Here is a 12,271-nt window from a genome sequence, read left to right as displayed (position 1 = left end):
TCTTCATTTTCACCATCATCTTCTCCTCATCATCATTTTCTTTCTCCTCATCTTCATTTTCTATCCCCATGCAGAACTTTAAAACTTCTTCCTCCATTTTAATAGATCTCTTACATCAGCTGTCCAATGAGAGACAGACCACAATTACAAGCCTTTATCTCTTCACTCATTCTTGTTGCAAGAGAAACTTGTGCACAATGCCAGTGAGGTAGGACTCCATAAGGCAGCATTAAGGAACAGGTCAGAGAGCTGCTGGGAGGCACTCTTCACCCGCTGGGGGAGTTGGTGAGGCCAGGGGAACAGTACTGGTAGCAAATTAGCGGGTGCACAACTATACAGTTGCCGTGGCATCCTGTGAAACTACACACAGCAACAAGCTTCAACTTTCTTTTCTGTCACCTTAATCCCAAAGGATTTATGCCCACCCATTCTTAGCTTGTACCATCCTTTCCTGCAGATCCATCTCAGTAATGGGGGAAGATGATGATGATAGCAGGAGGAGAACTTCTTCCTCATTAACTATGGTGAGGACGAAGATGAAGAAAATGATGATGAAGAGAGAGAGGATGTGAAGGTCAAGTCCACCCATAAGTTCCTGGACCAAGATCCTGCACATCTCCCTCTACCTCGCCCCTCCAGTTTGCCCCCTCCAGCTCGCTCCTTCCATCACTTGCTTATTCACTGCCATGCCCCTGCTCAGTGGTGGGGGGGGGAGGGGGAAATTAGATAGAATTAGTGAGGATGTGACACCAGGTGACTCAGAGAATGAGAGAGCTGGAGGACTGGGGCATGGGTGTGGATATGTCACCTTCCTTCTGCCCATGGCTTTAGACTCATAGGGGGAAAAATTGGGTGCCGCCCATTTTGGGGTGCTAATTTTAACGCCCCGAAAAAGTTAGCACCCCTCCGCCGTAAATTCAGTAGTAGTGCCCCAAGCAGGTGGTGGGGCACTACTGGAAAGCACTCCCCCTCCTGCTTGAGGCGCTACTACTGAATTTCATGGTGCTACGTACCGCAGCGCCACGCGGGGCAGCACGTAGCGCTGTGTCATTGCAGGCCTCCTCCCCTGACTAAAGTGGAGGGGCCTAGCACTGTGTGCACTGGGGCCCTGCTGGACCACCGGGGAGCGATCGCGACCGGCACCCCGCATAAAAAAGTGAAACGGGGCAGGTGCTGGCAGTCAGCCAAAATGAAAATGGCCGCCTGACACCTGCGTTTTAAGTTAAGCTGCTGCAAAAACGGCCCCTGATCCTGTGGGATATATCGTTTGGCAATAGATCAAGCAGCGCAAGGGAAGTTTACGGCCGGGGCGCAAGTGGGGTGCTGTGCACGGTGATGACGTCATCGCTGGCGGTGCAGCGGCGGGTGGGGGATACCGGTTACTGCCGCCACTGATCTCCCGCTGAATTTCGCGGGAGGCATTAGCGGCGCGGCGCCCATGCGCTAGGGGATTTGCGCCCCCTGCGGGCGCTAACAAGAGGCGCAAACCCACCCAATTTTTCCCCCATGACATCCAGATCTCATGGGCACTCACCTGAAAAGAAGGATGTGCATCGTACCTATGTGCAGGCTCTGAGATCTGCCTCTGAGGTTCTGCAGCAATATCAGGGAGCCATTTCCTTTGTTGCAAACATTAATGGAGCTTGCAGCAGTCCATGACTCTGCCTCCACAGAAGCACAGGCTAGCTGCACCCAGGTCCACCTGACCACATCCATGCTTGTGCCCTCCTCTGCAATGTGCAACCAGGCTGCGTTGGTCTCCCGGGGAGGTCTCTTCCGCCTATGGGAAGGGAAGAGAACCTCCCTGCATGCTGTGACTCCCTCCATAAACATATGGACGGAGTCATGGGAGAGCCTGGGTGCAGCCCTGCACCTTTGTGCAGTGCTGGTCAGTGTTTGCAGCACCTCAATGCTGTAGAGCACTGACAGCACAAATGTCAAAATAAGGTTGGCTATGGTCCTTTTAAGGAAACCGGCTGATGATGCGTCATCAAATGACGTCACCAGACCCGCTTCCTCTAATTGGCCGGGAAACGCGCTGGGTGGGCTTAACAAACCCAATCAACGTAAATTAATTTTACAGAGTGGGATGGAGCCAGCAGCGGGGTCAGGACCCGCCACCGATGTCGCCCACCACGGACCCGCCAAGGTGAGCAAAATCGCGGCCATAGTTGTTGATGGTTGTTGGAGGCCAATCATCTCAGCCCTCGGACATCGCTGCAGGAGTTCCTCAGGGCAGTGTCATAGGACCAACCATCTTCAGCTGCTTCATCAATGACCTTCCCTCCATCATAAGGTCAGAAGTGGGGATGTTCGCTGATGATGTTCAGTTCCATTCGCAACTCCTCAGATTATGAAGCAGTCTATGCCCGCATGCAGCAAGACCGGGACGACATTCAGCCTTGGGCTGATAAGCGGCAGGTAGTATTCGCTCCACATAAGTGCAGGCAATGACTATCTCCAACAAGAGAGCATCTAACCACTGCCCCTTGATATTCAATGACATTACCATCGCTGAATCCCCCACCATCAACATCCTGGGGTCACCATTGACCAGAAACTTAACTGGATCAGCCACATAAATACGGTGGCTACAAGAGCAGGTCAGAGGCTAGGTATTCTGTGGCAAGTGTCTCACCTCCTGACCCCCCCAAAGACTTTCCACCATCTACACGGCACAAGTCAGGAGTGTGATGGAATACTCTCCACTTGCCTGGATGAGTGCAGCTCCAACAACACTGAAGAAGCTCGACACCATCCAGGACTAAGCAGCCTGCTTGATTGACACCCCATCCACCACCTTAAACATTCACTCCCTCCACCACCGGTGCACTGTGGCTATAGTGTGTACCATCTACAAGATGTACTGCAGCAACTCACCAAGGCTTTTTGACAGCACCTCCCAACCCGTGACCACTACCACCTAGAAGGACAAGGGCAACAAGAGCATGGGAACACCACCACCTCCAAGTTCCCCTCCAAGTCACACACCATCCTGAGATGGAAATATATCGCTGTTCCTTCATCGTCGCTGGGTCAAAATCCTGGAACTCCCTCCCTAACAGCACTGTGGGAGCACCTTCACCACACGGACTGCAGCGGTTCAAGAAGGCGGCTCACCACCACCTTCTCAAGGGCAATTAGGGATGGGCAATAAATGCTGGCCTTGCCAGCAATGCCCACATGCAGGAATGAATAAAAAAGAAACAGGCCATTCGGCCCAACAGTATCTTCCAGAGAACAGCCTAACAGGTGACAGATGGTGGGGAAGATTCCGTTTAATTTGCTCGGCCTGCATTGTACCTATATGCAGGCTCTGAAATCTGTCTCTGAGGAACTTTCACCACGACCTCAGGAGAGCAAAGGAATAGTACTAGTTTCCCTGATGATTCTGTTGGTGGAAACCCATCCCCCAGGGTTGGTAAAATACCCAGGAGTCACATCAGATACTTTGAAGAAGTAAGAATAGATGCTGGCACTTCAGAGATACAAGTTACTCAATTCATTCATGGCTGATGCCAGCTCGGAACCGATGCAAGGACTGTCTCTGAACCAGGACCCTCACTCAGCGCACATTTGGAATTGTGAAGTGATGTTCCAGATGTTTCCACTGCTCAGACTTTGGGCTGGATTTTCATTGGGCCGTGGAGTCGGGATTGGAGGCGTGTGGGGGTTTAAAATCCCGAAATCGGGGGTCCCGACCCCATCCCGCCTCCATGCCAGTTTCAAAGGAGGCAGGTACCTGCCCCACACTGGGACCCGCCTCCCCGAGGCGGGAAGGGGATTAGTGCCAATTAACTGCCTATTAACAGGTAGTTAACAGGCAGTTTTTAGCCTAATCTCTATTTTTATTGTTGAAATGTGGGATTCCCGACGGCTCCAAACCACGCCAAGTTAGTGAAGCGGGCCGTCGGGCTGAAGGGCTTGGAGGGGTCGAGATGTCCGGTGTTCAGGTGAGTGATGGGTGCATGAGTGCAGAGGTAAGTGTGTTTGGTCTGTGTAAAGTGTTTAAAGAAGTTCTACTAACCTTTATCTTTACAGCCTTCCTTCCTTCAGGTGTCGGGAGTCCCTCATCTCACCGGGACAGAAAGCAGACTGGCCGCCAGCTGTCAAAATCTGCAGCCTCTGTTTTCTGTTCCGGGGAGATCTCTAAATCATCCTGAGAGGAAGGAATTAACCTGGAGTACAGATTGTCAGTGTTTGACAACCTCAAACAGCTGTGAAACACTGATATTTCATCTGTCAAAAGGTTTTGACAGATGAAATTTCAATCAGTGACGTCACCTGTTGTCAGGTGGCCCTTAATTGACCTGCTGAGCCTGCTGGGCGGGCTCAACAAGGTCAATCAAGTCAAAATCGCGTGGGTTGGCTAGAACTCGATGGAGGCGGGACTACAACCCCAAAAGTTGTAGTCCCGCCTCCTACCCGACTTTAAGTCTGAAGGAGGTTGCACAATTGTAATATTATTCAGCATCCTGCATAGATGCACAGAGAGATGGTGTTCATTGAATGAGGAGCAGCAACAAACTATGGGCGATGAAGATCATTATGCACAGCACACAACAGCATCAGCACCTAGGGAGACAGGGGTGAGAATCTCTCAGAGCCAATCAGCTCTGCAATTGAGCACTATTACTTTTCATGAACTTATTTACAATGACAGAACCTTTAGTTGCTTTTTCAGTTCTCCTCTGTACTTTTTGTATTCAGCCTGGTTCTCTATTGAATTATGAACCCGGCATTTACCATAAGCCTTCTTTTCCTGTTTAATTTTAGTCTCTATATCGTTAGTCATCCAGGGAGCTCTAGTTTTGGATGCCTTGCCTAATCTCCTTGTGGGAATGTGTCTAGTCTGTACCTGAACTAACTCCTCTTTGATGGCTTCCTATTGCTCATTTAATGTTTTTCCTACCAATCTTTGATTCCAATCCACCTGGGCCAGATCCTTTTTCAACTCACTGAAATTAACTCTCTTCCAGTTGAGTATTTTCAAATTTGATTGTTCCTTGTCCTTTTTCATATCTACACTAAACATAATATTGTAATCACTGCTTAGAGCTTTGCACAGCCGCCAATGGTGGAGAAATTAAAATCAAGGATGCTCAAGAGGCCAGAATTTAAGGAACGCAGATATCTTGGAGGGTTGTCCGGCTGGAGGAGATTACAGAGAGAGGGAGGGGTGAGGCCATGGAGGAATTTGAAAACAAGGATGAGAATTTTATAATTGAGGCGTTGCTTAACCGGGAGTCAATGTAGGTCAGCGAGCACAGGGGCGTGAGGAGTGAACGGGACTTGGTGCGAGTTAGGACACGGGCAGCAAAGTTTTGGATGACTTCAAGTTTATGGAGGGTAGAACGTGGGAGGCCAGCCAGGAGTGCATTGGAATAGTCAAGTCTAGAGGTAACAAAGGCATGGATGAGGGTTTCAGCAGCAGATAAGCTGAGCAGGGGGTTGGGGTGGGGGAGTCGGGCGATGTTACGGAGGTGGTGATGGTGCCGATATGTGTCGGAAACTCAGCTCGGGGTCAAATATGACAGCAAGGTTGCGAACAGTCTGGTTCAGCCTCCTACAGTTGCCAGGGAAATTAAAAGACATGCATTTATTTAGCGCCTTTCATAATCTCAGGACATCCCAAATTGCTAAACAGTCAATGCTTTTAAGTATAGTCACTGTCGATGTTCCCTCTAATTTTTTTTTCTCGTGTGCGATCCCTTTAACTGGCTGCACAGCCCATTCAAATTATGTGCATGCGCGGTTTCTCCTATGTAAAAGCGGATGAATGGCCTGCAGACCACTGCATGGCCCCGTGGCAGCGCAGGTTAGCGGGAACATTGGTCACTGTTGTAATGTTCGGAAATGTTGTAGCCAATTTGCGCACAGCAATATCCCACAAACAGCAATGAGATGAATAACAAGATAATCTGTTTTGGTGAGGTTGTTTTGAGGAGAGCATGCCACTGGATCTTTACGTCCACCTGACGGGGCAGATAGGCCTCAGTTTCACATCTCATTTGAAAGCTGGCAACTGACTCAAAGACAAGGGTCTATGACGGAGCCAAGGCCACCACAGCACGATGAAGGGAGAAAAGGTAAGAAAACTAGCAAAAACAGATGTGTTTTTTTCTACTGTGTACTTGGTTGCAGGAAAACAGGTCTCTTACCATCTGAACTCGGTACAAGATACTAATTCCTAAAGTCATAAATGGTTTGGAGAAATCGATGACCTTCTCACGCTCTGCTGTGATGGTTAAACTTGCTACAGCCAGGTCAGCTTTCTGTAAACATATGACAAGTATAACAGATAGAACAGAACAGTGGGACTGAACAACACACACAAATACATTTCACTAACAACTGTTATATTTAAAACATATTGGCAGATGGGATATAACCGCTGCCTAATTCCCTCAAAGCAAGAAATTGCAATTTGAGGGAAAAAATGGGTTTCGGCTGAATTTTCAACCCATGTTTATACGGCAAGACACTGTTCTATAAAATCAAAAATCTGCCAATTTAGCCAATTATCATAGGTTATATCTAATTCATTGGTATTCAGTCAGATTATCCATTGTGACATCAACCTCCCACTGCTAGATTTAAAAACTAAAGTGTACACATTGGATTTTTCCTCAATTACAATGGCCCAGATTTTACTGGAGTGGGGCCGTTAGACTTGTTCCTGCATGTTTGGTTTTTAAAAAAATTTGCCCATAAAGTTGCTGAAGGTGCGAGCACGGCGAGGGTAACAGAGCATCTGGAAACTTGGTGAATGACGGGACCAACAGTGTATCTCCATAACCAGTGAGATTTAATGATTGAGAATTAAACAGAGGAAGGACTAAGAAGGAGGCTGAAATCACTATCAAATCAGATGCAGAAAGAGAAATAAAGAGAAAACAGAAGAACATAAGAAATAGGAGCAGGAGTCAGCCATTTGGCCACTCGAGCCTGGTCTGCTGTTCACTAAGATCATGGCTGATCTTTTACCTCAACTCCACTTTCCTGCACTATCCCCATATCCATTGATTCCCTTAATATCCAAAAATCTATTGATCTCTATTTTGAATATATTCAATGACTGAGCATCCACAGCCCTCTGGGGTAGAGAATTCCAAAGATTCACAACCCTTTGAGTGAAGAAATTTCTCCTCATCTCAGTCCTAAATGGCTGACCCCTTATTCTGAGACTGTGACCCCGTGTTCTAGACTCCACAGCCAGGGGAAACATCCTCCCAGCATCTACCCTGTGAAGCCCTGTAAGAATTGTATATGTTTTAATGAAATCACCTCTCATTTTTCTAAATTCTAGGGAATATAGGCCTAGTCTCCTCAATCTCTCCTCAGAGGACAATCCCCCCATCTCAGGAACCAGTCTGGTGAACCTTTGTGCTCTCCTTCTAAGGCAAGTATATCCTTCCTTAGGTAAGGAGACCAAGGCTGTACACAATACTCCAAATGTGGTCTCACCAGGGCCCTATATAATTGCAGTAAGATGTCTTTATTCTTATACTCGAATCCTTTTGTAATAAAGGCTAATGTACCATTTGCTTTCCTAATTGCTTGCTGTACCTGCATGTTAACTTTCAGTGATTCGTGTACAAGGACACCCAAGTTCCTCTGAATACCAACATTTTCCAATCTCTCACCATTTAAAAAATATTCTGCTTTTCTATTTTTCCTACCAAAGTAGATTACTTCACATTTCTCCACATTATATTCCATCTGCCATGTTCTTACCCACTCACATAACCTGTCTATATCCCTTTGCAGCCTCTTTGCATCCTCCTCACAACTTACTTTCCCACCTAACTTTGTATCGTCAGCAAACTTGGATACATTACACTCTGTCCCCTCATCTAAGTCATTGATATAGATTGTAAATAGCTGAGGCCCAAGCACTGATCCTTGTCGTACCCCACTAGTTACAGCCAACCAACCCACAAATGACCTATTTATTCCTACTCTCTGTTTTCTGTCCATTAACCAATCCTCAATCCATGCTAATATATTACCCCCAATCCCATGAGCCCTAATTTTGTGTAATAACCTCTTGTGTGGCACCTTATCAAATGCTTTTTGAAAATCCAAATACAATACTTCCACTGGTTCTCCCTTATCTACCCAGCTAGTTACAGGCTCAAAAAATTCAAACATGATTTCCCTTTCATAAATCTGTGTTGACTCTACCCAATCATATTTTGAGTTTCTAAGCGCCCTGTTAACACATCCCTAATAATAGAATCTAGTATTTTCCCTACTATTGATGTCAGGCTAACTGGTCTATCGTTCCCTGTTTTCTCTCTCCCTCTTTTCTTGAAATGCAGGATTACATTTGCTACCTTCCAATTCCATGGGGATGTTCTAGAATCTAGGGAATTCTGGAAGATGAGGGGGAAAGAAAGAAAGGATTAAGAGAGTGAGAGAAAAAAAAGAGCCAGAAAGGAAAAGCAAGAAAAAATGTTAAAATTTGACATTTTTAAAATCTCCAACAATTCACAACCTGAAGGAATGAGACTCCACACTTTTAATTGTTCACTTTCTGGGCAAGAGAGTTAATTGGCAGTCATTAACAATTCTCACATCGTTAAAAGGGTACTTATGTTATTAATGACTGGACTTAAACTTTCTGTGGCGAGTTTAATGGGCAATTGATGTGCAAATGCAGAAACTTCATGAAACTCACGGAAAGGTGAAGCCTGTTTTCAACGGCTAACTTGTGGCGATTTGCAATTCATGGGGTATCTCTTCCTTGCCACCAGTTGCTGGCCGATTTGTGCATTAATAATGGCGAGTGTCATTCACATTAGTAAATTCTTGGCCATTGGATTATAATACATTTTGTAACTTTTTTTTTCTATCGAGTTGTATGGACAACTCTTTCATACATTACTAAGAATGAAGATTTATCACAAATATTGTCAGTGCTATTATACTAATGCACTATTATTATAAATAAATCATATATATTTATGAAATGGTAAAATCCAAATCACATGACGCTTTAATGTGTAAATGAAAGCAGCTTCTAGAATATAGAAGTGTCACCTGGAACAGATCATTCTACAAACTGTTCAAAGTGTAATCAGCGGGCAATAGGAGGCAGTCAGCTGTGGCACTGATGTGATCTAGGACTGTGCAGCAAAGAGGGGACTGGGTTGGGCAGTGAGACTGACACCAAGCATTGGCTCTATTGATGCATTCTTTATTTACATATTAAAGCCTCATGTGATTTGTAGAATTACACAGTGGCTTTAGTCGGGCAGTGCTTATGGAACTGGGCTAATAACTTAGCGATGGGAATTCAAACCCCACTGAGGCAAATGGAATTAATTAAATATGACAATTTGTGAGCTGGCATGTGAAAAATGGCCATGAAAGTTTTTGACCATAAAAACTAAGCCAGGGAATGGAACTGGTCACCCCGACCCCTGACCCGAACCCCCCGACCCCCGACCTGGTCACCCCGACCCGGCCACCTGACCCCCAACCCCTGACCCAGTCATCCCAGTCACTCCTGGTTACCCTGAGCCGGTCTGGCCTACATGTGATTCCAGTCCCAGTCTACGGTTGACTCTTAATGTCCTCAGAACAATTCGAGATGACAATAATGCAGACAATAAATCATGATTTATTTGCTGTAACTATTAAAGTCCCCTGTGTCTCTTGGCTACGAGAGTCCGAGGTGAAATTCTTATGTTAGCATCGACCCAGAGCAAAACACTGCCGGTAATTTGCCACTCACAAATTGCTAATCGCACTCAGAGATTACACACAGTGGGGAAGAGAATCGGGGACAGAGAAAGGAAAAGTCACACTCGTTTAGTACAGATGCATTTCTGAGCCTGGTGCTAAACCAAGTTGTGTAGAACTTCTAATCTACATTTTACCGTCATATGCCTCACCTGGAAGCGCTTGATGCTGATTATGGGGACTTGAAATGGGAAAGTAGTCCATTTCCCAGCACTGACACCCCTCATCTTGAACACCAAATTCACCAATAAAAAGTGAACAAGTATTGTCATTTGGAATGAAAAGAAACTCACTTGTTCCCCTGAGACCTCCAATTATAGGGTGTGACATAAACACTCGCTCGATTGCTGAATCTCCATCATTTGCTCAATCATTGCACTGATATTCAGCACAAATATTATTCTCAGCAGCACAAAGAAGTTCTAAAACTGATCTTTAATTAATTTGTGATATTATTTGTTTTGTTCAGTGCTTACCCTTGAAATTAGCTCACCAACCATCCCAGTCCAAGTGCCATTGGACTCTGCCACCCCATACACACCATCAGCTACCAGTTGGATTTTGTAATGAAATCTGAGGATTTCTGACAGCTCCTTCAGCATATCCACACAGAACCCTTCATATCGCTCATTTCCCTCCAATTCCTGGTAGTTTGGTTTCAGCATCACGTACGGATTTTCCTAAAGAAAATATGATACCTTGTTCACAGGGTTATTACTGAGAGTGCAAGCACAGCAGCTCTCTCACAGAACGCTCCAGTAAAGGAGAAATACATTTGCATTTCAGCTATTGTACATATTGAGCTGGTCGAAGTATCACATACAATTCGCAACAAACAGATCACCATAAAAAGCTAGAAATTACTGGTGGTGATTTTAGAGGGCGAATGCTTTGCACATTAATGCACCATTTCTCTCTCTGCTATTTTAATACAGGTATAAATCTGTTAACCTGATAAAATAAATCGGCTAAACCTGTAAAATTACAGATGAACATCAGATGAGTGTGCGAAGCATTCCCTGGGAATAATCGGCTGACCATTGGGTGAAAGCAGCAGTGCCTGATGTTGATATTGGAATATTTGACATTTTGTCTTAGAATGACAGCATCTTCATGAAAGATTGTTTGACAAATGACAGATAACACTGAAATACATCATTGTAATGGAAATCCCCCTCCCATCAAAGGAAGGTTTGTTACCCTACATCTTTTCATGTTTACAATCTCCAAAGTGGCTAGCTATGACCTAAAGGCACAGTAAAAATCATCTACAAACTGCCTCGTCAGTCAGCAGATGCAACTTATTTGGCGAGTTCCTAAACTCCGTGAAGTGATAATGCAGAGGAACTCAACGGAAACTATATCGAGGGAGGAACCAAACCCCATTCTGGAAACTTCTTTCTCATTTAAGTGCACTAATGCCACCCTGCCTGAAATGTGATCATTTAGCAAAGACTGGGAATTGAACCTGCCCTCCTATTCTGTCTGGCTCAGTTACTCACTAAATCAACTCACCAAACTACCGGGAAGGTCCCAGCCTGCCTCTATTGCCCAGCTCAAGGGTAGAATTTGTAGAAGATGGGGAATAGGTTGACTGCCCCTTGAGCAGAGAACTGTGTGTATAATGAGGATACCTAAAAAGAAGAAAATATAATAATACCATAAAATGGAATGAGAAGAAATAAAAACAAACAAGAAAGGGAGCAGGACCTGCTGGTGTCTCTGGCTGTATAAGCCTAGCCACACGGAGCTGATCATTGTGTTAATGGAAACCATAGAGATGGCGGAACTAGATGCTTCAGGGTGGGATATGTCAAAAATAATTCACTGAATAACCCGTAGTAAAGAGGTCAAGAATGATAAGGTTGCAAGTAACAATGATATTTTGTGTTTATTTCAAAATAGCATATTTAGACCACAATTAAACAGGGTAATTCATTGAAATGCAGACTATCTCGATAGCCCAGAGAGAATACGGTTAAGGGGTAAATCTTATTATAGAAAACATTAAATGACTTCGGTAAAGTAAATCCAGATCATTACTTTAAAATAAAGGAAACTGGAACCAGAGGTTATAATGAAAAGTAAATTCAAATGAGCTATCAGAAGGTGATAAATGTTTATATTAATCTGCCAGGTCGGGTGGGAGACATGGAACATATCTTTCAGCTGGTGGGCAGACGGAATAGTTTGCAGCTCAGACTGTGAGCACAAAACCTGCTGAGTATCTGGGTTCAGTGTAATTAACACAACATGGGCAGTGTAATTAACACAACATGGACAGTGTAATTAACACAACATGCAAGCTGTGGATGCGAGTAAGTCTGGGATTGGCAAGAGGCAAGAAATCCTAATGCTGTGGGTATTAAATGCCTGCAGAAACTGAAAGGAGCATTCAACTTTTTCTGGCTAATGAGGTGCAAAACATGACTGGAGCTTTGGACCAGGGAACAATCGAGGTTTGCAGCCCTGCTGGAGGCCATTCGGCCCATCATGTCTTTGATACAAACTAATCCCACTG

General features: G+C 45.1%; 1 protein-coding gene across 1 annotated transcript in view; it reads right to left on the bottom strand.

Annotated features, from left to right (window-relative positions):
- Positions 1–12,271, bottom strand: part of LOC147100180 (glutamate receptor ionotropic, kainate 4-like) — a 336,084-nt gene that overhangs the window by 42,511 nt on the left and 281,302 nt on the right. The window contains exons 15-16 of the mRNA XM_085967594.1: positions 10,227–10,430; positions 6,162–6,275 (exon numbers count right to left, since the gene is read on the bottom strand). Coding sequence (XP_085823720.1) covers positions 6,162–6,275; positions 10,227–10,430 — 318 coding nt within the window. The remainder of the gene's footprint in view (positions 1–6,161; positions 6,276–10,226; positions 10,431–12,271) is intronic.

Source organism: Somniosus microcephalus, chromosome 26, assembly GCF_052327205.1.
Source record: "Somniosus microcephalus isolate GS21.2 chromosome 26, FLI_Smic_1.0, whole genome shotgun sequence".
NCBI lineage: Eukaryota > Metazoa > Chordata > Chondrichthyes > Squaliformes > Somniosidae > Somniosus > Somniosus microcephalus.
This window is presented reverse-complemented; position numbering and strand designations above follow the sequence as displayed.